This window comes from Drosophila santomea, chromosome 2L (assembly GCF_016746245.2).
Source record: "Drosophila santomea strain STO CAGO 1482 chromosome 2L, Prin_Dsan_1.1, whole genome shotgun sequence".
Classification (NCBI taxonomy): domain Eukaryota; kingdom Metazoa; phylum Arthropoda; class Insecta; order Diptera; family Drosophilidae; genus Drosophila; species Drosophila santomea.
Window position 1 is genome coordinate 6,592,193 of NC_053016.2, and position 25,223 is coordinate 6,617,415.

At 42.7% G+C, this 25,223-nt stretch overlaps 2 protein-coding genes across 2 annotated transcripts in view; both read left to right on the top strand.

The window, feature by feature from the left end:
• LOC120443734 (neurotrimin) overlaps positions 1–25,223 on the top strand; it is a 34,197-nt gene that overhangs the window by 1,136 nt on the left and 7,838 nt on the right. The window contains exons 2-7 of the mRNA XM_039622989.1: positions 1,709–2,022; positions 15,793–15,899; positions 19,401–19,617; positions 24,509–24,667; positions 24,731–24,859; positions 24,924–25,074. Of these exons, the coding sequence (XP_039478923.1) occupies positions 1,884–2,022; positions 15,793–15,899; positions 19,401–19,617; positions 24,509–24,667; positions 24,731–24,859; positions 24,924–25,074 (902 nt within the window). The 5' untranslated portion in view covers positions 1,709–1,883. The remainder of the gene's footprint in view (positions 1–1,708; positions 2,023–15,792; positions 15,900–19,400; positions 19,618–24,508; positions 24,668–24,730; positions 24,860–24,923; positions 25,075–25,223) is intronic.
• On the top strand, positions 13,476–14,941 carry LOC120443735. The gene has a single exon (XM_039622990.1). It carries the CDS (start codon positions 13,614–13,616, stop codon positions 14,844–14,846), a length of 1,233 nt encoding a protein of 410 aa, XP_039478924.1. The 5' UTR covers positions 13,476–13,613; the 3' UTR covers positions 14,847–14,941.

Consider the following 25,223-nt stretch of genomic DNA (forward strand, 5'->3'; position numbering starts at 1 on the left):
TTATTTAAGTTTTTTGTTCACTTTAGTAAATTATTTGTACTAAATGAACACAATCTTTATGTACAGCTCTGAAGATCGAATCTTTTAGGTAAAACAAACACTTTGGTTAAATTCCCTGTTCCACATTGTTAAAATCGCCGGAAAAGAAAAAATATTTATAATTAAATAATTAATTTCTGTTTGGTTGATTGATTCCGTTCGGTGTGATTTTAGTGCAGCAAGAAGAATATACTCGTATATAGTACTTATACCCAAAGAATACGTAAAGAGATTCCTGCGCCACGGGCTTGATGCTATTATTCGTTATTCATTATTGCGTGTGAATGGAAATGTAAATTGATTTATTATGCAAAAGCGAGTAAATGCTCCCTAGGAGACGGAAAGACTGAACAGAAGTCAGACCGGCGAGCATTCACCGCTGCTTCCTTTTAAACACGCAGCTACATCACTCCGAAGATGTGGGAAATATCCTTTCTGTCTGCGGGGCACAAACATCGCTGTTTACAATGATTTAAGTGCATTATGTATTCACGGTCCATTTACATTCCGCGGTTAGTTCTATGGACCGAACAATCGTCGCCGCCTGAAAATAAAGCTCACAATACATTTTGGTATATCAAACTAACTATCGCATATACATATAAGCCATTCATATACAAAGTCACATATTTTTGACTATCGGTAGGAGTTTTGCAATATTATATAATACCTTAGCTTACATGTTTAATGTGCGATTTTTTGTATGCTCAGCGATCATGTGAATTTACTACTATAATAAACAGCCGACCGCGAATAAGTTTACATAAATTCCTTAGTAGTAGGTTTCCATCTAGCATATATGTATGCATCTAATAAGTTGTAAGTTCTGTACTGCATCCTTCTCTGCACAACGTTCCAAATTTTTGTTTATATATCACACCCAAAATGAAAGCTGAGTCGTCGGCTTAGAAATCAATTAAGTTTTGCAATTCGGTTTCAATAACCCTTACTTAATGGAAAATCCACAACAGCTGTCCCCAAGGAGGCATTCTAATTGAAATGCATTCATATTGCAATAGAATGAAGAAATTGACGAGACTGGAAGGACCTCCATGAGTTTACTTGACTGCCGTAGCCAGAGTGTAAAACAACAGCTGACAGAGCAAATTGCTTTTCGCTTATGACACGAGCAGGAATTAAAAACAAGGAAAAAATTCAACTATGCATGCATGCAGCAAAACAACCACGGAAAGGAAGCTGATAATTCTGATGATGACGATAACGTTGTCCCTGGCATTTGAACGGATTTGAGGTCGGGTGAAGTTCACTGCTGTCCTCTGCTCCCATATCTTCCTAATGCTGATCCTGGTTAATTGAAATTTCCTAAACATAAAAAACTATCTGTCCGCTTCTTTGTCCGTATGAACGAAAAGATCCCTGGAACTTAAGGAATTTTAAACCCTAGATTAAACAATCTCATTCTGGGACTTAACTTTGTAACCAACACAATTATGGTTATATCTGATAGATATGCGACTCAACAATAGGGTTTCATCTTTGTGATAAATAAAAATAAATAAATAAAATTGAGATGTAAAATTAAATGTACATTCAAGCCTAAAAGCATGTAACATAAGCATGTGTATAATTTCAGTGCTGAGGCAATATACCTATATTTTAATTAATAATGGCAACCTATAATTTCCTCTCATATTTCTTTATATTTCAGGGAAGCGTAAATAAAAGCCCATCGCAATTAAACATTGAGCGATTGCGAAAGCAAACAAAACATGAACCTGAATATACAGTAATGATACAAAATATTTGTACGCTATAAATAATTGAGAATTCTTAATTGAAAAGCTAAACAGCGGTAAAAAAAGTGGCACCAAACTACCAGCAAAATGGCATACCACCTCGAAGCTATTTCTTCGTTTCTGTATGTGGGTCTTGGGTGCCTCATTGCCTCGTCGGTGGCACTAAGTACTGATACTGGAAGTGAAGGCAACGCCGGTAACGTAGGTGGCTCAACACTAAATAATGGTGAGTAAAACATATGTTTAGGAAACCAATGTCATATAAATGATCTGAGATATTTGGTTATAACTTATTTATAAGGAAAGTTTTACACGTTTTGGGTTATTTTAATGTAGGGAACGCAAATAAAAAAAATTGACTTCATATTTAAAATCATCATTTTCTTTTCCTTTTCATTTTCTTTTTACGACCGCTTTTTTTTTGGTTATTTTGATGTAAATGAAAAAAATTGACTTCATATTTACAATCATCATACACTTTTTCTGCTGTAATTTATCTTGTCAAGTAAAATAAGTGGGCATTAGCTTTTTTAATTATTTTAAATAGTGCAAACAATTCGAGCTTCATAATAGTCAGTTATTCAAATCTACGTAAAATAATTACATTTTTATGTAAAATATTTGTACATTTACCTATATATGTATGTACATGTATTTTAATTACAAATTGTTGTCGGTGATTTTGTGATTTGGTTTAAGCCAACTATTTTGCGAGCATATAATTTAACAATCCAAAACATATTAAGCATATCCGCCTCGTGTGATTCGAAGAGCTCTTAAAAGGAGCGCAGAAATAATGTAAAAGAACAAATAGTTAAAAAGCTGTGCGCAACCTGCTCCTCGAGTTTGCGGGATGCAAATGTAATTTTCATTAACGTTATTAATATTTTCATTGCTCAGTATTTTACGCAGCATTCTCCCTTTTCAACTTAAAATACCCCACAACCAACCGGCGAATTTTCATTGGAATAATAACTTTATTATGACGCGTGTTGTTGTTGGCTTACAATTTTCATGGCTTAATAATTGCTCATTTCTCGTGCAGCTGCCTTTTGTTTGGATTTTATTATATTTGTTGTTATTGTTGTTAACAATTATGAGGACACTTAAATAAATTTTATTGCAGTCTGCCTTTATTTGTTCAACGACGCCTACTTGAACTTCATCGCCCCTCGTTGGGCGCCACACAAATGAAATTGACAATTATACGGTGACCTTTTTCCCAGCCCCCCCACTCTTGTTCAGTAGTTAACCAGGAAAATGACAAACGAGCGAACCCGAAACTTTTGTACGCCATTTATTAGCTTGAAAAGTTTCCTGGTGTGATTCTGATTTAGCTTCCAGCGAGCAAATCAACTTAAATCATTTCGGTTCGGAGCAGAGACGATTAAGTACTGCGATGCGGGAAGTGTCGGACTAATGAAGTTGGCAGAAGGGATGGCAGCAGCAGTAAGTGTTTATTATTGTTCTAAGGACAATGAAGCAAAACGTTTAGAACGTTTTTATTTCGGGGACTTTTAACATTTTACAAATTGGTAATTCTGTTTATGAGAAAAACTAAATTCCATATTCCAATCTGCGGAGCCAACTATCGCTACCTGATAATCAGCTTGATTTATGTGAGTGCCAACGGCGAAAATCATTACTCGGCCACTACGGCGTGCAGGCAACATCATTAATCTCCGCATAACGCCCATGCGGGAAGCTGCCCCTTTGGCCCATTGGGTCGTTGGCCCACTGGGCACCAGACATTGGAGGTTGACCCGGATCGTCTGACCTTCGTCCAATAATTCAATGCTCGGCGGTCCACAGAAGACAAGAACGCGTGCTAATTGCTAATCAAGGCGGATAAGCGCCCGGAATGACCACAGACCACGTCCTACCAGCATCACCCATTATGAGGCCATGTAAAAATCATTCTGTTTATATTGCTTTGCGGTGGAAGAAGTAGAGGGAAGCACTTGAAGGATATATTTCAACCCTATTTATGTTTAGCTGAAAACTAGAGTTTCCTAAGTCTAACACTCTTCATCGAGCTCTTTTTAGAATTCCTAAGAAATAAGATAACCACATGGTGCCCCTCATCAGCAAGGATTTTTAAAAACATATTGGAGTTAGATTAATGCATTTTGTAATGTGTGTGATACTTTGCTGAATTGCCCAAAAAATACGCGTTTCTTTCATTTATTTTTTACCACAACAAAGAGTAGAGTAAAGCCTTAAAGGCAGCCTGGGATTATGAGGTGTTTGGTGGTGTAGAACGTATCCTTTGAATCCACTATGTGTCGGCTAATGTCCGACCAGCTGACAAATGATCTCCTGCTTATGGAAATGGCTTAGTGTGGCTTGTGCCTTATCTGTCATCTGGCGTTATAATGGGTTCTACGTCGCTTACCCCACAACTCACCTATGTATACTCGTAGTAGCCCGGAAATGTTTCGGAGAAGTAGGCTGCTAAACATAGTTTCAACAACCTCTTGACTTTGAGTAATTTCTTATGTTTCCTTTCCTTTCCACTGACATTGATTTGGATCATCCCCCAGAGCTGTCTTTTTTCACACGTCATCAAATGACTCATGTACATTCACTTTCGCAGGCCCTTTGTTTAAATGTGACATTACATAATGATACACGACACTTAACTCGGAGGGCTTTCAATGTGGTTTTATTGTTTTTCCCATCTTCTAGGTCAATGAGGATTACGTTACGAGTGTGATGTGGTTGTGTCGCCCCTTAATTTATATGGCAACAGTAGAGCTGTAAATGTATCGAAAGTAGAAGATTTGTATAACGACAAGTATAAGTAATTTAAATTTATTACAAGGTCCAGTTGAATCGCTTTAACATGAAAGCGATAAAATTTTAAATATGAAATAACCAAAAAAAAAGAGTTAAAAGTGAAGTTTTAACTTAATAATTGATATTGCAAATTGGGAAGTTTGTTTCACTTGTTGCTCACTTTGGAAGGACTTTGACGCACTGGAGTCCACGAAACAAGCCTCAGCACCTTATTGATTCCGTAGCCTCTACGTAAACAGTTTGACACTTTGGTTTTGGCACTTTGACAAGCCACGTCGGAAAAAAGTTGCACCTGAAATATTTATGAAAATGTTTCTGACACGTTTTTAATAAGGTTTGTTTCCCCAAACTTCGCATTTCGTTGCTAGCTGCTGTTGCCTGCTGCTGGATGCTGTATACTGGATGCTCTGGCTGCGTTTGACAATTCGTGTTGTTAATTTAATTAAAGTCGGCGGTTGTGGTCGCGAAGGCCTTGACAAGGCCACTCCTGTGCATGGCAGCCGTTTTCGGGAACGTTTTCGGAGAAAACATTTCGCTTCGCGGCCGTCAAGTGAGCAAAGCGAACGCAAACACCCATCTTTCAGCCTAGCCGGGTTGAGAAAGGTCGGCGATGGTGCCAGTGCCAGTGCCAGTGCCAGTGCCAGTGTGGCCAAAAGACCTGTTAATTAACCAAAGCAGGGAAGTGGACTCCAAAGGGGGGCAGGCCATCCTGGGTAATTGGCAAACTGTTCGTTAGGAGAGGAACGCTTCAGCAGCAATGTTGTGCTTGCTGGTTCATCAAAATTATTTCTCCTGGCTTACACTGTTTAAAATTATTCGGTTATGTTCTTACCTCGGACAGGTAAACTTCTTGTGGTTCGCCTAACCAATATACATATATATGAGCTCTTCATCAGGGCCAGAGATTCCACGTATTCACGTTTCACTGTCCTTAAAATATATGTTATATAAATCCAAAAATTTATGAGTAATGTAAGAGGTACGTGATAGTCTACAGCTGTCGTCGTTCATCTAATAAGTGGTGTATTTTGTGGGGCAATTTTAATTTTCAGTGTTATTTTCGTAGGACAAATATTTATAAATGTTTCACAAAAATTGTTAAGAAATTCTGACCATACTTGTTTGTCTTCTTCTCAGCCACATTTTTGATTTGTCCACCGATAAATATTGTGCTTATATTTCGGTAAAAACCAACTTGATGCGGTTAAAAAAACACATGACGAGTACCAATAAAAGGGAAATAGAAATCCACAAAGCAAACGACAGATGATAAGGCAGTTTCATTATTTTTGGGACCGCCTGTTCTAAATGCTATCAGTGTCTGAAGGGCAAAGCGGTGTTCCTTTCGTTTGGGTTAAGACACTCTCGCTCCCACAATAAAATCAGAGCAACTCACGATATCAATAAGCGGCGGAAATAAAATCCATTGTTATGGTGCCATAACATATCACGCCTCCATTGGGCCAGATAACGACTGAGTCATCCCCCGATGCAGTGCGTTGTGGAGTTTTCTGCTCGACTTTGTTTTGTCTGCAATGGCGAAAACTTTGAACCCTTCTGGGGCAGCAGCAGCAGCAGCAGCAGTTGTATTTTCATCCTTTTGCAACTTGGGATAAACAAAGCCATAATTCAAGCAACGTTTTGCCGCTAGCAGCCTCACTCGACTTGCATAAACAAATTGTGCTCAAGTGTACTGGAAATCGGAGTGGGGTTTCCTCACGCTCGTCAAGCCCGGCGTAAACATGATAGATTTATAGTTGGCTCTGCTTCTGCGGTTGTTTGGCTGGATGCTCGTTTGCTCGGATGCTTGGATCCTTGGTTGCTGCGATGCCGGATTCTTCTCGGCGACATTTCAGTGGGCAACGTGTGGCATACTTAATTTCTTGGTTGGGCCAGGGCCAGGAGGCTTGCTGGCCTGGTAACTTGGTGGCTTCGGCTTATCTCAGCTCGTAAACACATGGAGATGGGCTAGTTCCCACATGGACCCACGGATCTATGCAATCAGAGCCGGCTGGGTGTCTGCTAGTCCTTTTCGAGTCCTGGCTGCTCAGCACTTGACTTTGTTTTCGTCAATAAATTTCGAACAAGTTTTTTCCCGACGATTTCCTTGAATTTTTTTTTTACCACCTTTTCCGCCTGCTCGCCTCAGCTCCCTCAGCTGCCGCAGTGGCCAGCCATCAGCCGGAAAAACCACACTCCGGGCGCTTGGCACGCCGCAGTTTTCCGGATTTTCCCTTTGCCTTGCCCCTTTCCATTGGCCGCCGCCTGACTTTTACAATCGTTTGCTGTAAATTTGTGCTTAAATGGTGTGTTAACATTTAAATGTTGTTTTTTACGCCTAATAAAATGGCTTCATACAGTAAAAAAAAACTTTTTAAAGTGCTCTGGTATTTATCGACCGTCAGACTGGCTCAGTTTGTAACAAGATGTTTGTAATACTAAGAAGGAAACTTGAATGATTGTTCTTGATCGGATTATGGACTTATCCAAAATATGTTAAAAGCTCTTCGTGCTTTATAGATAAATCCATCAAATGTAACTCCTTTTTTTTAATGAAACGAAGTTAGAAATATAAAAAATGTCTTGTCGTAATAATTAAGTTCGATTTTGTTGTGTCTTGTAGTAATAATTAAGTTCGATTTTGTTGTGCCTTGTAGTAATAATTAAGTTCGATTTTGTTGTGTCTTGTAATAATAATTAAGTTCGATTTTGTTGTGTCTTGTAGTAATAATTAAGTTCGATTTTGTTGTGCCTTGTAGTAATAATTAAGTTCGATTTTGTTGTGCTTTGTAGTAATAATTAAGTTCGATTTTGTTGTGCCTTGTAGTAATAATTAAGTTCGATTTTGTTGTGTCTTGCATTTCTTTAAGCCCCAACGTAATTTGTCTAATTCAGGAGTTAGGTTAAACTATATTTTTAAATTTTCTATAAGTAGGGCTTAAAGTCGAGAATAGAGGGCGGCATGCGGATGCGGTTGCGGATTCGAATGCGGATGCCAATGCGAATGCGGGTTCGTATTCCGCGCACTCTGTGCTACTTTTGTGGGTTTTGTGCACCATGTAACTGGGAGCACGCCCGGCTGCCGCTTAAAGGACTCGACTTGACTCGACGCCAAGGTCCTTTATCAAAGCGAAAGTTGTTGCACAGTTGCATGGCTTACATACACAGGAGCTCACGCCCTGAAAGAGAGATCCCTCTCACTCGCTCGCGGGTCAATTATCGCGCTTTGCATGCCCCGAACAGTTGTCGTCCATCATCCATCTCTATCCGCAGTTCCACCCAGTTGGTTGCCCCTTTCCCTGGGTGCGTGCACCATGGATATGGATGCAGTGGTGGGCACACCCGCGGGCCGAACCAAATTTGTTGCTTAAAGTTGGCCCATTGAGTTGGCCTTGTGTCTGTTTGCCTGCCGGTTTGACTGTCTGTCTATTTGTCTATTTGTTTGTTGGCTTGTTTGCTGGTTTGTTTGTTTGCTTGTATTGCCCGCGGTTAGCCATTGCAATAAAAAGTTTTTAGCTCCAACGCTAATTAGGCATTACGTATACGCCGCGTAGCCGGGCATCTTCAAGTCCGCACGCTAAATCGCGCTAATCACACGGCGCCCCACTGCATCAGCATTTCGCTTTCCCTGCTCTTTGTGCGCCGCAATGTACGTGGGAATGTATACTATATACAATGGTTGCCTCAAGTGCCCGAGCCATGTAAATTATGCCACCCAGGAGCCGCAAGAGCCGCACTCGAAGAATTGTGGCAATGTGCACTCGGTATCATTTAGTGGCATGCACCTGGCACACATTCACACGTTCGTGCATTCATATGTGTGTGCAGTTTGGTTGCAAGCTGCAATGCTCCACGTCGGCGGCACAGCACCAATGGGTTATGTATGACATGCCCAGGGAATGGCTTTTTTTTGTCAATATGGAAGCTAACTTATCTAAAAATTGTAAGCACTATAAATAAAAGAAAACGATTTTAAACGAAATACACCAGCAGACAAACTTGGCTAAATCAACTATTGGAAATTTCATACCAAAGATCCAAATAAAACTTGGGGGAATTGGGCGTTTAACCAATATATATTAATGTCTTGCGCAAGTCTTTTAATATGCATGGTGTCAATAGTTGTCAGCAAAACCCTCCTGACAGGACCCCCCACTCACCTGGCCACCTTCATTGTGGCCAACTTCAACTTCTCGCCAATTGGCCCACATATAAGGTATTATGTCAGATTGGCAATACTTTTGGGGACGCGGCGGCATCAATGGAATAAAAGAAGCTAGTTAGTTTTGCTTTTGGCAGTTCCATTCGCTTCGTTTCCTGGTCCTGAGTGGCCAGGACAGGAGACGGGAGGAGAGTGGTGGATGGGGGTGGCCAGGAGAGTGTCCTTCGCGAAGGAGCCTTGTTAGTGCGCTGACGCACTGAAATGTCCAGATCCAGCTCTGTTTGACTTTTCCGGCGGAGCTAAGCGGATGCCTGGGGGCGCATATGTTACTTTATTGGCATTCAATTTGAGTTATCGCTATTTTTTCCTGTTCATATGCGTTCAGTCTGCCCCCGGCGCTTCAGTCTGGATCTCTTCTCTTCCGTCTGCGGCGGGCTGGTGAAAATGAATTTTCCACTTTTCACTTCAACCATTGTGTTAGGCTGCTGCTGCTGCTATTTGCTGCTGCTGCTGGTGCAGCTGCATCTCGCTGTGTTCTGAGATTTTATCGACTGTTTACGTTTGTGCTATTTATCTGAGCACGTTCAACTAAGCATGGAAAGAAATTCTGGTAAATACGGGGAAAGTCATTGCAAAAGAACGAGAATGCCAAAAAGGCACCAAGTATATAATCACATTTTATTTGAACTTCTATTTCACTTTATTTGATTTGATTCCATTGCCATTTTTAGCTTGTATTTCCTTCCAGACTTGTACTTGTTTATCCCAGATGTTGGTTTTTCTTCCCCGCACACAGACATGCACAAACGAGGGCAATAAAAGCATATATTGATTGGTCTTCGAACATATTTAACATTTGTTTTTTACTTACAATGAATTAAAGCTTATGCCGGTTTTAAAGAGATAGAATAATACATTTTTTACAAGTCACATTCAACACATGCTCAATATGCACATTTGGTCTTAAAAATGCGTCAACTTTTCGGTTCGAACATTGAAAATAAAATGCATTTGTGTAAGTTGATTGGCTTGCTGTACAGATTATTTGTGCTATGATGTTGCATAAATCCTTTGTTTTTCGACCAAATTGCTTACACGGCCAAATGGAAGTGCATGCGCCTGTCCCATTAATTATAAATAAAACATCTGAAAAAATAAGCACAAAATCCTGTCAATGCTTCTGGTTCATAAAAATATTCTGCCACGCGGCAGTCATTAAATGTTGTATATCCTTGAGGGTGCTTGTGATTTAAGACAATCTTTCTTTTGAACTTCGGCATGCAGTCACTTGCAAAGGGGTTTTCAGGTGGCACGTGGCGATTGGGAAAGTGACTCGTTAGGAGGTGTTGCATCTGCTCTTCTCACTACAAAACCAATTTGCAACTCGCGGCTTCCTCTGGTAAACTTTGTAACCTGCTCATAGCAACATTAAAGGAATTATTACTTGTTTTTCGGAAATTGGCAATTAGAGAGGCGTGAATGCAGAACCACAAGATCCCTAAAAACGGCTTATCCTTGGTGTATCAGGAGGATTACTTTCTGCTTGTGGAATAACCCATTTGTACAGATCGATTGATTAAGAAGCTAGCAACAAAATGCATATGAAAGTCGTGCGAAACGACAACCAATCAATTGGCAGTGTGGTGCAAAATGCCATAGGTAAATACACCTAAATGTACTCTAGTGGCTGTAAGATTTGGTCATCAAAAATGTTTAGCACATGTGCAGGACTAAGCAAACAGGGAGGCACATTGGCCATTAGCTGTTCTAATGCTACTTAGGCCCTATAATTATTATCGAGTACACACAGGCCAATCAATTCTGTGTGGCTATGGTGTATGGTGTGCGGCACAAAGTGCATAATTAAGAGTAGGTCCTGCGAGGCAGCCTGTTTGCGTTCGTCCTGTTTCCAGAGTCCTTGCTGTCGAATCGTTGAATAGCAGACTGGGCCTGGGCCGCAACGTCTGCTGTTGTTGTTGATTCTTGGTTAATAGAGCAGTACTTAGTGCCTGATGGAGTCCGATGGCGGAGGCTCATTCTTCGGCTGGGGGCTACTTAAACTTTCGCATTTGTGTGAAGGTGAATCTCTGTCTGCAAGGCAGTTATGCGCATTGCTGCATGAGCAGCTCCTGACTTTGCTTACCTATGGTGTGCATGCACATATATAGGCTTTCTCTTACCTTCGACTCTCCTCTATTATGCAACGAATGCAGTATACCCTTTCAGTGGCCTGTGAGGTATAAGCTGGCGACATCGATCATAGTTAAGGCTTGTACATAGACAAATATTGGGACTAGCGTTGTGTGTCCTGTGTCCTTCTGTGCAACTTTTGTATGTTTGGCTTGGCAGCTCTTGGCAACCTGTTTATATAGTCCACTTTTCAAATTTACATTCACATTTTTCTTGGTTGCAAGCGTACTCCTACCAAAACATCATGTGCGACGGCAAACACAACAGAATCGGCTTTAAGAACACATACCTTTGTCACTCATTCACCCAGTCAAACTGTCAGTGCTCCCCATTCAATCGTTGTTGTTTGTGCTCCTGGCTGCAATTGGCAGCCGGGGCAGAATTACATTTGCTTGATTGAACTCTCCCCGTGCCCCGTGCCCCAAGACTCCTTCTCCTTATAGCTTTCCCCCGCTTTTCTCGGACTACTATACTGTACTTGGACTGGAAAACGCAGTTGCAGAACAATGCAGGCTCTAACCGAGATGCAGCAGCCATGTCAGATACTAAGATACTTGCTCCTTTTACCTGGTCGACATGTCTCTAAATGTATTAACACTATTACCCGCCGTATGTTCAAACACTCTGCAGTTGATAGAGTGCCTCATTCGGTTGAATGCTATAGGCAAACCTATTTTTTTTCCATACCGAGCTTGTACTTAAAAGTTTAAGCTTTAATTCTGAGATGGAAAATGCACACTTGATAAATATATGTAAGTGCGATGCTCTCTATTGGCCCCTCAAGCCTTTACTTAATCTGTCAAGTTGAGAAAACAATGAAGCGGAATAGAAGAACAGATAAATGCACTGGGAAAATAGATATGTAAAATCTCACATTGAGTATTTTTTCATTTGGTCCACCAGTTTAGTAGACTGAAGTGTATCCATACCCTTTGAGCCCAGAAGTACTGTGTATATACTCAAAGAAAAGAAGACGACTCAAAATGTGACTTAGAATGGGGCACGGGATGAGCGATAAAATCTAAGGAGAGTACAACCAAACAATTGTTCAAAAAGATGTGGAAATGGTTCGGACAAAGAAGAAAACGCCGAAGAAATGTTTTGAAAAAAACAAAAGTTTAACTCCTTTAAAATCATTAAAACGCTTTTAGCGCTTTTCACGCCCCTGGCCAGCGGGAATTTCCACCCGTCTGCCAAAGCGCTGGAAAGTTTTGTTTCGGCTTTGTTACCGAAAAAACACCAGAAAAAAAAAAGGAAAACTGCCGGCGATGATGAAAAAAGTGGCAAAGTTTTTCTCAAACGGCATCACTGGCAAAGTATAAGAATAAAATGACCATGAGTGACCGGAGCAAAGCGCCATTGGCTAGTAGATACCCTAACCAGATGACTTTCCTGCGAATAGATTTTGTCACTTAAGTGCCAGAAATATGGAGCGTAGCCGTGCCTTATGACTCCTCGGCGTTCGTCCTGCGAAAATCCTTTGTCCTTGGCCACAGTTTGAATCAAAGTGTCTTGGTCGTTCGCCATTGAAGCGAATGCGTAGCCCATGCCAATTGTGCAATTGTTGGAAAATTTCTTCTTCAGGTTTTTGGTATCTTTTCTTTTCTTTTTTCTTTCATTTCTTTCATTTTTTTCTAAAAACTTTATCGGTGCGCCTTTCATTTTTTTCTCAGCGATTTTTTCCCTCTTTGCCAAACCGTTTCCACAGTCTTTGTTGCGTTTTGGAACTCGTCTTAAAAGGTGTTGGCCATTATGCGGTTGCAGATACCCTTTGATTGAATATGCAAGGCTAATGCATAAAATAGTCAAAAGAAATCGATGTTAACTGTTTTCGTCACAAGTCAATAAAAGGGAAGTGCCCTGAGTTCAATCGATGGACGAACTTCAATCAAGCTGCGCCAAAGAACGAAGAATGACGAGCATCACTGATTTGGAATCCCCGTGGCTTCATGCCACATCGCATTTGGGATTCCGCAGAAGTTCTGTCGTCAAATGGCAGCAGTCTGCAACTTTAAGCTAACTTGTGATAGGTATCCCGCACACGCGCTCAGTTTGAGTTCGGTCAACAATTGCCCACATAGACAAATTGGAAAGGAGCTCTGACTATTTGATACATTGTGGGGGCCAATGTCCTGGCCATTTGCAGTTGAAACGGTTGGCACTCCAGGTTCCGGCGTATCGATTCACTCATTCAATGGCATTGTTCGGCGAAACGGCATTAGTACCAGCGAGTAACTGGTGAATGGGGAACGGATAACAACGCATTACTATCAAATAAAAAGTTATGCATTAAATTGGCGGTATTTCGGTCACAGGAATTGTAATCAGCGCTCAAATTTTTCTTATTTATATAAAGTTTTATTTTTATACCCGTAACTTGCGAATGATTATGAGGTAAAATAAAATTGTTCTCTTTTAAAATGAATATTTTGTATGATTTGGATTACCCATTATTTCTCTCAGTGCAAGCTTAGTGGCGATAAGGCAGTCCAACTGAGCACAGCTCGCTTTGCACTGGTTAATCGTCAGTAGTCTGCTTGGAATATCAGACGGACTAACCGCATCACAGACTGACCCCAATCTAAGCCCCTTGGTCTAATCAGCCAACCGGTGGCGACAACAACGCAGTTCCTTCCAGCAATCAGGTGCAGCCAGTTGCTTCTAAGATGATGATCGATTCGTGGCTGCCACTTCTCTGCCTTCTGCCGCTCATGCAGTCGGATCCTGTTGCTCCCAAGCTGGATATTGCTGTGAAGGACTTTCAGCTGGACATTGCTGTGAAGGACTTTCAGCTGGAGCTGCTGCGCGAGTTAAGCGACCTGGTGCAACAGCGCACTGAGCCGAGTCTCAACGATTACCTGGATCGTTTGGGACGCATTCCCAGGAACGCCAACTATACAGAAAAGCTGAGTGCAGCCCGTGCCACGCCGAAGGTCCAGCTGAAGGTGACGCTCATCAAGCAGCTGCTGGATGTGCGACCTCACCTGGACACGGATATGGAGTACACCATTGTGCTGCGCAACCTGGTCTTCCTCAACCGACTGAGATCCACGCTGAAGGCGGCCGAGGAGGCTAGCATACAAGAGATACGCATGATGCGCATGTACCGCCTCTGCCAGCAACTTGACCGCCCGGCTCCACATCACGGGAGTCGCCTGATCAACGAGCAGACAGTCGGCGCCGCGTTGGAGCAGCTCAACCTGACCAAGGCGGAGGTAAACGCCACCGGCTTGGATCTCAATGAGTTTGGGGCGCAGCTGTACGGGCGAGTCAAGTTGGCGGGTGCCGAAATAATCGACAATTACCTGCACATACTGCGCTCCCTGCTGCAGGACATCATCGACGGCGACCATGCCGATCTGGCCGGGAGCACTGCCAAGCTGGACAAGATGCTGCAGCAGCTGGACGTCATGCTTGCCACGCAGGACTTCTTTGAGAAACGGCAGCGAGTGTATGCGTACCTGGAGACCCATTTGCGTGTCGATTACGAGGATATGCGGGACACGTCGAGCAGCGAACACATCACCGAACACCTGCTCAAGCAGCTGCAGACCAAGGGACTGGATCTGTTCGTCATCTTTCTGTTCAGCAACTTTGAATTCCTGGACCTGGTGCACGAGCACTGGGATCAAATGCTGCCACAGTCACCCAGTCTCCTCTACGACGAGACCGCCCGCCAACTGTACGATCTGCAGCAGCTGTACCAGGCCTTCAAGCTGGACACGGATTGCGAGGCCAAGTACACGGCCTACTCGGACGCACTGCGTCGATTGCACGAGCGGACCGTGGAGCAGGGCCAGCGCAATCGGCACATCTTCGAGCTGCTCCACAACGCCGCCCAAAGCGTCGGCACAGTCACCTTCAACATGATCCGGGACAAGTGCAACGAGCTCAGATGAGCCGGTACTGACAATTGGTCCTTTAACATTATAATAAACCCATATCTGCTACTTAAATGCTGGCAGTTTCATACATTTTATCATATAGTTCCTTACACCAATATCTTTCATTGAAGACAGGGCCTGTGCTGGAATTGACAGAGTTTGAAAGGACAAGTTTCACAAGATAATTACATTTTCCCAGTTCCTGCGTTTGTCGGCTGCTTTTAATATCCGTCTGCCGCATCTGATTTCGCTTAAGTATCGTCCAGGAGAACACCTTTCCACATCTTCAGGTTAAGCGGACAGGAACTTCCTTTTGCCGCATTATGCAGATGTTGCCGTTGGTGTTGCTTGTCCTCCTGCTTTTGCCACTGCTCGTTGTTTATCTGATGCTGCCCGGGCTCCAAGGATTCGGCTCCTGCTCCTGCTCCTGCTCCTGATGCAGCTGATGCTGCAGCTCCCTGGCTCCCTTGTGGTACCGATGGGCCTTCAGACTAATGACTGCTGCTGCCGCTGCCGCTGTCGTTGGCCAAAGCCAGCAAATTAATTGTCGTCGTTGCAGGTGATTAGAACTTAAATGAGTTGCCGGTGCAGCAGAAGTTTCCGTGGCACACAGTTAGCCGTCAGAAAAGCGACGACATGGAAGGATAGTCGTCCCAAATTGGCCGTGTTATGCAGCTGTCCTGTGGTGATACTATAGACCAAGTGCGGAACTCGATATTCTGAAATTGTTTGAACACAATGATCCGTTCATCAAATATATTTTGTCAAATACTCACTCGTTTAGACCTACTTCTGCTTGTATCTGCCTATAATTAAGATTCTTCTTCTCAAAAAAGTTATAAAAAGAATATGAATATAGTTTATAAGCAAAATATACAAATTTAAGCGTATGTATTATGTAGTTTAATGTTTTCGTTATCATAATATGTTACCAATACCCACTGTTTCATTTTATTTGCAGTCATCAGCGAAGATCCCGAGTTCACGGATGTGATCGAGAATATTACTGTGCCCGCGGGGCGTAACGTAAAATTGGCTTGCTCAGTCAAGAACCTGGGATCCTATAAGGTAAGAGCAGACTAAAGTTGCAATTTATGTAAGCTTAAATAAAAAATGTAGCATTTGGCTTTTCAACCCAAAATGCACAGCGTCAACTTGCTGGCCAAAAAGGATAAAGAGCGAAGTTAATTTTCGCCGCGACTTTTGGTTTGCGCTGAAATAAATGCTCCACCGCCAATCGATTCGAATAGTTGGTGCGGGTGCGGGTGTGGGTGTGTGTGTGGTTGTGGGTGTGGTGCTAATGCGAAGTGGACACTGCTCCATCCAGCTGATCAATATTCATTGTGTGGTGCACACTTTTGGGCGGCGCTCGGCGTGCCTAGAAGAATCCACCGCATCGCAACGCTCTGCCTTGTGGCTCCGCCGACAATTTAAATTTGCATCCAATTGAATTTCCATAATGTGCGTGCGACCAAAACGTGCATAAATTTCATTCTCGACTTTCGCCTCAACACTCGGCTTGTAATAATTTTTATGTCTCTTAAGTTCGGCATGTGCGACCCTCGCCCCAACCACCCACAACCACCCACAACCACCCACAACCTCTCACAACCACCCATTACCGCACAAACTACGCCCGCCTCCGCACAGCCATTCATCTCCAGGTGCTATCCTCATTGGCCTCAGGTAAGCTCAAAAGTTAACCAGCGAGGACCGCTTGTAGCTGCAATAAAACGTGACTTTGCATGCAAAATAGTTGCCTAGCGAGTGGGTGGGCCACCCCCTTCCGCCCACCGCCCACCGCCCATCGCCACGGCACATTGGCTTTAGCACAAACAGACAGGTAGCCGGGAATTGATTTTAAGCCCTCGGCGGGTATAACCACTTTTCCACCAAACTGGCCACTCAAACAAAAAGGAACGCGTATTAACAGCAAACAAGCAGTTTAATGTTCCAATGAAAGTTGTTCATCGATGTACTAAAAAAATATCTGTTGTGCGAGTGGTTGTCGGAATAACAAACAACAAAGAAAATACATTTTTTAGTTATTCAATATTGACTTTAAATCCCAGTTTTTGCATATATATTTATGAAATATTTTCTTTTTGGGGCTGCAGCTCTTCACTCTGTATTCCACCTGAAAATGTGTTGCATTTAAACTTAACACACATGCATAGAAATATATCATTGAAATTGATTTGAAGCACATCAGATAGGGCATACGCACTTCGATATCCTTCGTGTTTCAAAAACTTTCAGTACTTCTTGCGCTGCCAATGTCGAGCAAGTAGATTTTTATTAGCTGAAGCCCTTTAGCTACCCATACCCATTTCCCCCTTTACCATTTTCCCATTTCCCACAGCACTACGTATTGTCCTTGTTTGCATTTCAATTTTAAACGCCTACACAAACAGTCGAAAAACTCGCACACAGAGCCGAACTAACAACAATGCCAGTAACATGAGCATAAGTTTACTTTGTTTATGTTGTTGCTTGGCCCCACTTTCAACCCTATGCGCCCACTCCACCCACTCCCCCACTCCGCCCCCACAGAACATAAACATTTTCAGGCATAATAAAGTTTGTTTATTTTTGCTTCGGCTACAAGTTTTTCTACTTGTTTTCTTTTTTAGTTTTTACTTTAAATTTTATGACTTCATTTAGTATTTTCTATGGCAGGCGTCGTCGGCTAGCGGCAAGGAATTTTGGTTGGCTGGCAAGAGTTGTGCCATTACGCAAATTGCAAATTGGTCATTTTGTTTGTCGGCTTCTATCGAATCGAGCCATCAGCATGTGTCTGAGACAAGTGAAAGCTTCTGCTCCATGAAAATAAAGATAAACACAAAAGAGCTTGCAGCTCTTCCCAAATAAAAAACTACTTTAATGGATCTCGTGGATATTCAGCTGCTCTGCTTTAAGTGAAATATGTGGTGTCACAGTGGCAGGGTAGATTCACTTACGACGGGGCTTGCTCAGTTAACCAAATATACCTTTTCCATATTATCACCATTTACAAAGGGTAGAGGGTATTTTAGTTTACTGTTGTGGTCGCTCTTAAATCCGTCCGTCTGTCCGTAAGTCCGTCCGTACGTCTGTCTGTAAGTCTGTCCGTATGTCTGTCCGTACGTCTGTCTGTAAGTCTGTCCGCTGTATATTCAAGTGATGCCGACCCACCCAATCTTACTAATACTATTTTGCATACATATGGCAATGACGGTGTATCTCAAATTAGCAAAACTTTCAAATTGGGACCAGCATAAGTGCTGGTGCCACTAATAGTAATCTTCTGGGCACAGCTCATGCCATTTGCTAGCCATAAATGGACTAAAATATGCGTGAAATTTTAATGGCAGCTGGTGCTTGGCCTGTGGAAAAGACTTTTACAAGTCGCAATGTTACACAACCGCCCAAAAGTCTACATTGCCTTGACTTTTACTCGAAAATCGTATAATAATTTGGTCAAGAGTCGCACTGTGGCTGCGCCTGCCTTTAGGAGAATGGAGGGGAACTTTTGATGGCCTAACATGGCGTCTAATTAAATTTGTTGAAATGGCCTTTAAGCGAAAGCTTATAATAATACATTTAAAATTTACTTGCAAACTCAAGCAGATTTTGCTGGCTGCAACTTAAAGCAAACTTTCTAATAACTTAAATCCACTCAGCAATTCATTTCTATGGATTCTAAGTCCACTATCTTACCGTCTGGCTGATAAACGTGGCTACATTAATTCTTCCATTCGATTCTACTTTGAGCAACAGCATCGCAAAACTAGCATTTGCAGTCCTGACTTTTAATATGCCAAAGTCAACGGCGCCGAAATGTAAAATAAGCAAATTTGATGGCGACTTCCTCGCCTTGTCTCCAATTCCCGCTCATCGTCTATGGGGCTGCACGTTTTTCCCTGGCAGACGTTGAAAAATTAACCGATATCAGTCCACGTTTGCCATCCACAATCCTTCTTGGATGCTTCTCCTTTCCTGTGGCGCCCCTTCGGCTGATGTTGATAGTGCAGCGTTTCGGGATATTACATTCAATCCCCTTTCGCCGACGCCACTGGGCGAGCAGCGCCCACCATTACCATGGCTTCCCTGACACTTCTTTGGAATTTATCATTGAAATGGCATCGACCTTCTTTGTTACCCGCGCTCGGGATGTCTCAGCCAATGCGTTGGGTGCTTATATTTGCATAAATTGCTTGTTGTTCTCAGCCCCTGCCACGCCATCTGTTGGACGGAAAACGAAAACTATTGATGTTGCATAAGCGTGTGGGTGAGTGGGGGGTGCTCAGCCTAGCATCCTTCTCCCTTTGCTAGAGGTTCACGCTGGTCTGCGGATCGGCTGTGACATGTGGAAGAAGTTGAGAACCGAATGCGGTCGTTAATCCTTCATTGAAATTGATGATGATGGCCCAAAGTTTGGCCAATAAAAGCGTTGACAGCTTGTCGTCAAATGACCCACACATACATACATGTGTTCGGCGAAGTTGCCGCAGTTGGTTGGCATCCATCATAACTTGGTCCATATCAACGCCTTGAATAATTATTGTATTTTTTTGCTTTGTTTTGCAGGTCGCGTGGATGCACTTCGAGCAGTCGGCCATTCTCACAGTTCACAACCACGTGATAACGCGTAATCCGAGGATTAGTGTCACCCACGATAAGCACGACAAGCACCGCACCTGGTTCCTGCATATCAACAATGTCCAGGAGGAGGACAGGGGCCGATACATGTGCCAAATCAATACGGTCACGGCCAAGACCCAGTATGGATTTGTCAAAGTAGTGGGTAAGTCTTCGACTGGCGTTGCACCGCTTCGTTGTGGTCCATCCTCGTTCTTTGAATTTTTCATTCCATTTGCCAAAACTGTCGGAGGATATTAGTTTACCAGTCTCTTTCCGTCCCTACTCCACTTTTGAGCACCACATGGATACGGTGGTTTGGATCTATAGCTCGGCTAGAGCGTGCGAAGATAATAAATAATTACATATGTAACAACCAATATTTAAAACCAATAAAATTATTAAGATCTTTGAAAGGAATGGACAAACTAAAAGGAAGTGCTGGAATTTTTGAACAAGTTCCGCCTTTCAAGTTGACAAATCAACATCATCCGGCTACTGAACGGCACTGGCACTGGCACTGGCACAGTCCACGTCCACGTCCACATCCTATTCCACAGAAGCCTTTATTGCCTCCTGCAGGGTCGAATGGGCATGGGCATGGGCGGTGGACAAGGGCAATGGGCAATGGGAAATGGGCGTGCCTCGGTCCATTCGCATAAATCAGTTTTTGTGGCAAAACTTGAAAAATATGTGCGCAAACAAATGGCAACGGACGATGAAGTGAAATGGACGGGGAGAATCAGCTCAGCAGGCAGTCCGTGCAACAGTTTGGGCCCAAAGCAGAGTGCCACAGTGGCAACACACACACACACGCAAACATATATGCACGTAGCCACGGGAACAGACACAGACACAGGCACAGACATCGCATGGAAATGCAAGGACACATATGCTGCACACTGTGGGATTTGAGCTTAGGTCCTTTTTGAAGGAGAAGGTTCGGCAACGCCGTCTGTCGTGACTGGAAACACCCATTACTGAAACCTAATGAATGCTTCTGATTCTTCTTTGTATTTCTGCACTTAACTTAGGAGAGGTATCTTTCTTTCAATCGTATGCAGCACAAACTTGCCACATTCTAAATTTTTAATGTTAGACCCCTAGGCGACCTTAAACAAACATTTGTATATTTTTCAGTTTGGTATTATAAACACAGATAGAGTTCTATAGTATAAGCCACTTACCTAAATGTTTCAGAGTTTTCAGAAAGTTCGTAAAGCCATTTTTCATAAAACCTATAAGACAGTAATCCCAATTCAATTCGGTTAAATCTCGTTGACAAATTAAAAGTGCAGCATTGAGCATAAGCCAGATTTCAGTTGATCGCACTTTTTGCATGGGCAAAGTAATGAAACTTTGTTAAGCCTAATTTCCCAGGCCAATTTAAATCGCATATTGGGGTTCATGCGGCGTACGCCCTTAAAACTTTTGCATGTATAAAAATGGCTGCGGCATATTTCAAGCATTTTTTTTCATGCCTTCCACATTTGTGGCTCGTTTTGTTGGCTCTGTCCAGAGCGACCAGAGCTGTCATAGTTGCATTTTTTGTGTTTTTTTTTTTTTGGTCCTGGTAAATTTGCCTTGCATTTTTGCCGGCCCAGAACTTTTGCCACATCAGCATGTGGCAAGAGTACATATGTGTGTGTCTGTATCTGTGTGGACGATAACGTGCGTGAGTGTGAGTGCGGCGAAAAAGACACAAAAAATTGCGACAACGACGGCGTTGGCCAAAAAGGGTTAACCGGAAAAAATTGTTAACAGTTACAGTCGCTCTGGTCACGCCGCATCAAATGGCCAAGACGCGTGCTGCGTGTTATATGAGCATTTTACAGCGCCGTCGCCTGCTTAACGACCTTTTAAAAGGCATAAGGCATTAAGCCGCAAAAATGACAGAAACAATTGCCTGTTCAGAGCTTTGCAGTTTGCCAGTTTAATAGACAGGTTGGTGCCCTTTGCCCTTTATAAGCCGTACTTCCTAAAGCCAGCTAAGATGGGGCAAATGATGTGCCGTCAATTGGCCAAAAATGTGTCCATAAAAGATCGCATATTGCATCATTCAAATGAAATCAAACAATTTTCATTTACATAGCAAATCGAATGAATTGCTACAAAACTAAATGGTGCGCACTGGTCTAAATGAAAATCGGAAACACCAGCCAGCGCAACTCGATTTAACAGAACTAAACAAGAGGCACATTTATGTTTCAGCACCTCGACTACCTGATACCTACTACTCTGTAAATTGATTGTAGAGGAATTTGTTTTTGTTTTAGAACCAATTATGAACCTAATTTCGATGTTATTTTGTGACTTTGGAAATTGTTTAAACTTGTTTAAACTGTACCCTATTGTATTGGTTTGGGAAAACCTTTTTTTTTTGCCATGTAACGTACTTTTTAAAAAAAGCAACCCACTGCCGCTAGTAACAGGTACAAATGCGAAAGAAAAACGCAATAAAAACATAACATACTCTTAATTACATTTAGCGACAAACATAAAACGAAATTAAAATGTTGCATTTGTCGTGCGTAGATGGGAAAACAAACCTGAAAACGTTGTCGTCGTTGTCGGGCAAATGAGTAAATAAATAAATTTATTTTTGGTAGTGCAACATTTGTGAATTTAATTTGCTGACTCGAATGCAATGCGCGGAATAAAATCCACAGACATCACGGAGGCTACGCAGAAATTTGTGGCTTGAGCATGCAAAAACAAACATTAAATGCGTCCGAATTTATGGCCCATGCACACAGAATGCATTTAAATGCGCCGGCGATGGCGATGGCGATGGCGATGGCAATGGCGATGGCAGCCTGCTGTTGTCCATCCTCTGATGCTGTGCCGCCTGATACAAACTGGGCACAGAGGAGCAGGAGCAGGAGCAGGACCCCCATAGCTGCTCCCCTGCTCCTGCTGCCAAATTACCGCACATTGCGAAAGTAGCAGCAAATGCAGCTTGTAACCGTAGCGAAATAACAAACACCAACAATTACGAGCTGGACGAGAATGAGGACGAGGATGTGTACATGGATGTGGATGTGGATGTGGCTGTAAGGACGGGGTGTCCTCTGCGCGGCTACCGCATACATATATTCTCATTTATGTTCACATAATGAGGCCATTTATTAAATTCAATTATTTTGTTGACATCGGTGCCGTGCAGAAGCATTATTACAATGTGCTAAGGCAACAAATAATGGGAATAGTCGCTAAATTGTGCGCCAAAAAATAGGCAACAGTATCTAATGGACACTACCTTAACCTGGTCATAAGCACATGAGGTGTTTATTTGCAGTTGCTACTGCATAGTACACTCCTGAGAGTTAAAAACATTATTTTAAAAGTAGCAAGATAGAATATGAAGCAAGATGCTCAATACAGCAATAAAGCTTTCTAATTCAAAGTAAAACACGTCAAATGAACATTAATTATTCTTATCTTATGTCATTATTGTTTTGAGCCAGCAAAAACCCATAAATACAAACTTTCCAGGCAAACACATCAATTAAAAAGTTTAAAAAGAGTTTGCAGCATGTGATGGTTGTCATAAGTGCCAAAAGCCAAAAACACCAATTGACGCATTATGTAAGAAGCAAAAGAAATTCGTGTACACTACTGCACTACTAATTAAATTTCACATGCACTTATGTATCTCGAGGAAAAAGTTTTTTGGTTTAGGGTCCAGGTCCAAAGTTTCCGCTATGTCGGCAGCTGCGAAAAATATCAATAAGAAACTAATATGTCAAAAGCAAGGGAGCAACATCTGCTGGGTCACCAAGTTGGGACACTTTTTTCATCGTGGTTCTGTCCTGGTTCTGTCCTGGTTTGTCCGGCGATTAGCACATCAAGCGTTTATTAATAGCATGAAATAAAGCTTGGGCAAAAAGTTTTTGGTCATTATTGGGCATGAGAAAAGAAAGGTAAAAGGGCGAAACTTTTCAAAAGTTTGTTCTTTTAATTACGCTTTTTTCCCCTACGGTTACCATAGTTCTCGGATGAGAAAAGTTCAAACAGGGCTATTTTCCTTATGAAAGGCAACTTTTTTTATGTCGACAAGATAACCTGGCTATTAATGTTAATCCCGACGTGGCAATGATACGTGGACAATATATATTTATTGCCCCACGGCCTCCAGTTCCATCAATTAAAAACGTGTGCCGAAACCCAGACATTTGCTGACCGTACTGGCATTGATTAGCTGTCGAATTCAGAACGAATGGCGACAGGTCGCTGCAAATACGTGACCTTCCATGGAAGACCTGGCCTTGACCCCCGGAAAACTGCAGGACGAGTTACTGGCAGCGCATCAAATGCTTGAAAATGGAAAAATTCATGTATTAGGCAGCTTCAGAAATGTAGAATTCGAAGTTTCAATCCCTGTCAATGCTAATCATTGGGCATGGCCAGATGTAAAGCCACTACGGCTTGCTGTCCATTCCACGACCCTTTCCACGCTTCCTTGTGATTTGCATAGATTTTTCATTAAAGATTTTCAGGGATTTTCGACGAAATACAAAAGAGTTCCTCCGGCGATTGAAAAAATCCCTCAAACAAAGTGAGTGGCAGGGGAAGTGAATCTGATGGCAACTTGATGAAGGTTGCCGCATCGATTTTTGAATTAACAGAATGACTCCTTATTTCGCCAGGAGCAACGGATTTCGAGTCTGAATCTGGATGCAAAGCTAATTAGGCTTAAAGTTACGCACTGACTGTGAGTAGAACAAGAACTCACTGGGGAGTTAGCGCATTGGAGTCAACAATGCGTGAAATGTTCCGTTTTTTCCACTTTCCCACTACCTTGGGGATGTCCGACATGTCTGGGTATCTGCTACCACCCAGCTATTCGCATTACAAGTGCTTCTCATTGAAAGGGTATTCCCAAGCCTCTGCAGTCCTAGGAGTGTTTTTCTTCGCTTTCCGCTTTCTTGGCAACGTCATTTCCATGAAAGTGGAACTTTTCACTTCTGTCCTTTGCATTTGAATCGAGCTTTGCACGTTTCCATGTAGTTTTGGGTGAAATACTCCCCTAATGTTCCCCTCTCGCTCTCCTGTAGTGCCGCCCAATATAGACGACGCCCTGACCTCCAGTGACATCATCGTGCGCGAGGGCGATAACGTTACGCTGCGCTGCAAGGCGAAAGGTAGTCCGGAGCCGACCATCAAGTGGAAACGCGATGACGGCAATAAAATCGTTGTCAACAAGACGCTCGAGGGTGAGTCCAAGCCCAGTCCTTTGGCCAGCCTCTGGGATGCCATTTATCCTGAATTCCTTGCAGTGCACGACTTGGAGACGGACTCCCTGGAGCTGGAGCGGATTTCGCGATTGCACATGGGCGCCTATCTGTGCATCGCCTCGAATGGAGTGCCGCCCAGTGTGTCCAAGCGCATCAAAGTCAGCGTGGACTGTAAGTCCATTGATATTCTTACTTAGTTGGGTTTTTTTATAATGGCATTCTTATTTCCTACCAGTTTCGCCAATGGTCTGGATACCACATCAGTTGGTGGGCATTCCCATTGGATTCAACATCACCCTGGAGTGCTTCATCGAGGCGAATCCGACATCACTTAACTATTGGACGCGGGAAAACGATCAAATGATCACTGAGTCATCAAAGTACAAGTAAGTTGATGTCATCGTGCTATTGTTTATTCACCTCTCTCGATTGAGGATGTTTTGGGTTATCTCTTGGGTGAATTATCAGCTGTGGTCACATTATATTCCGCTGATATGGCGACGTTTCGCGACCAGTCGCTCCCAAGAATCTGGGA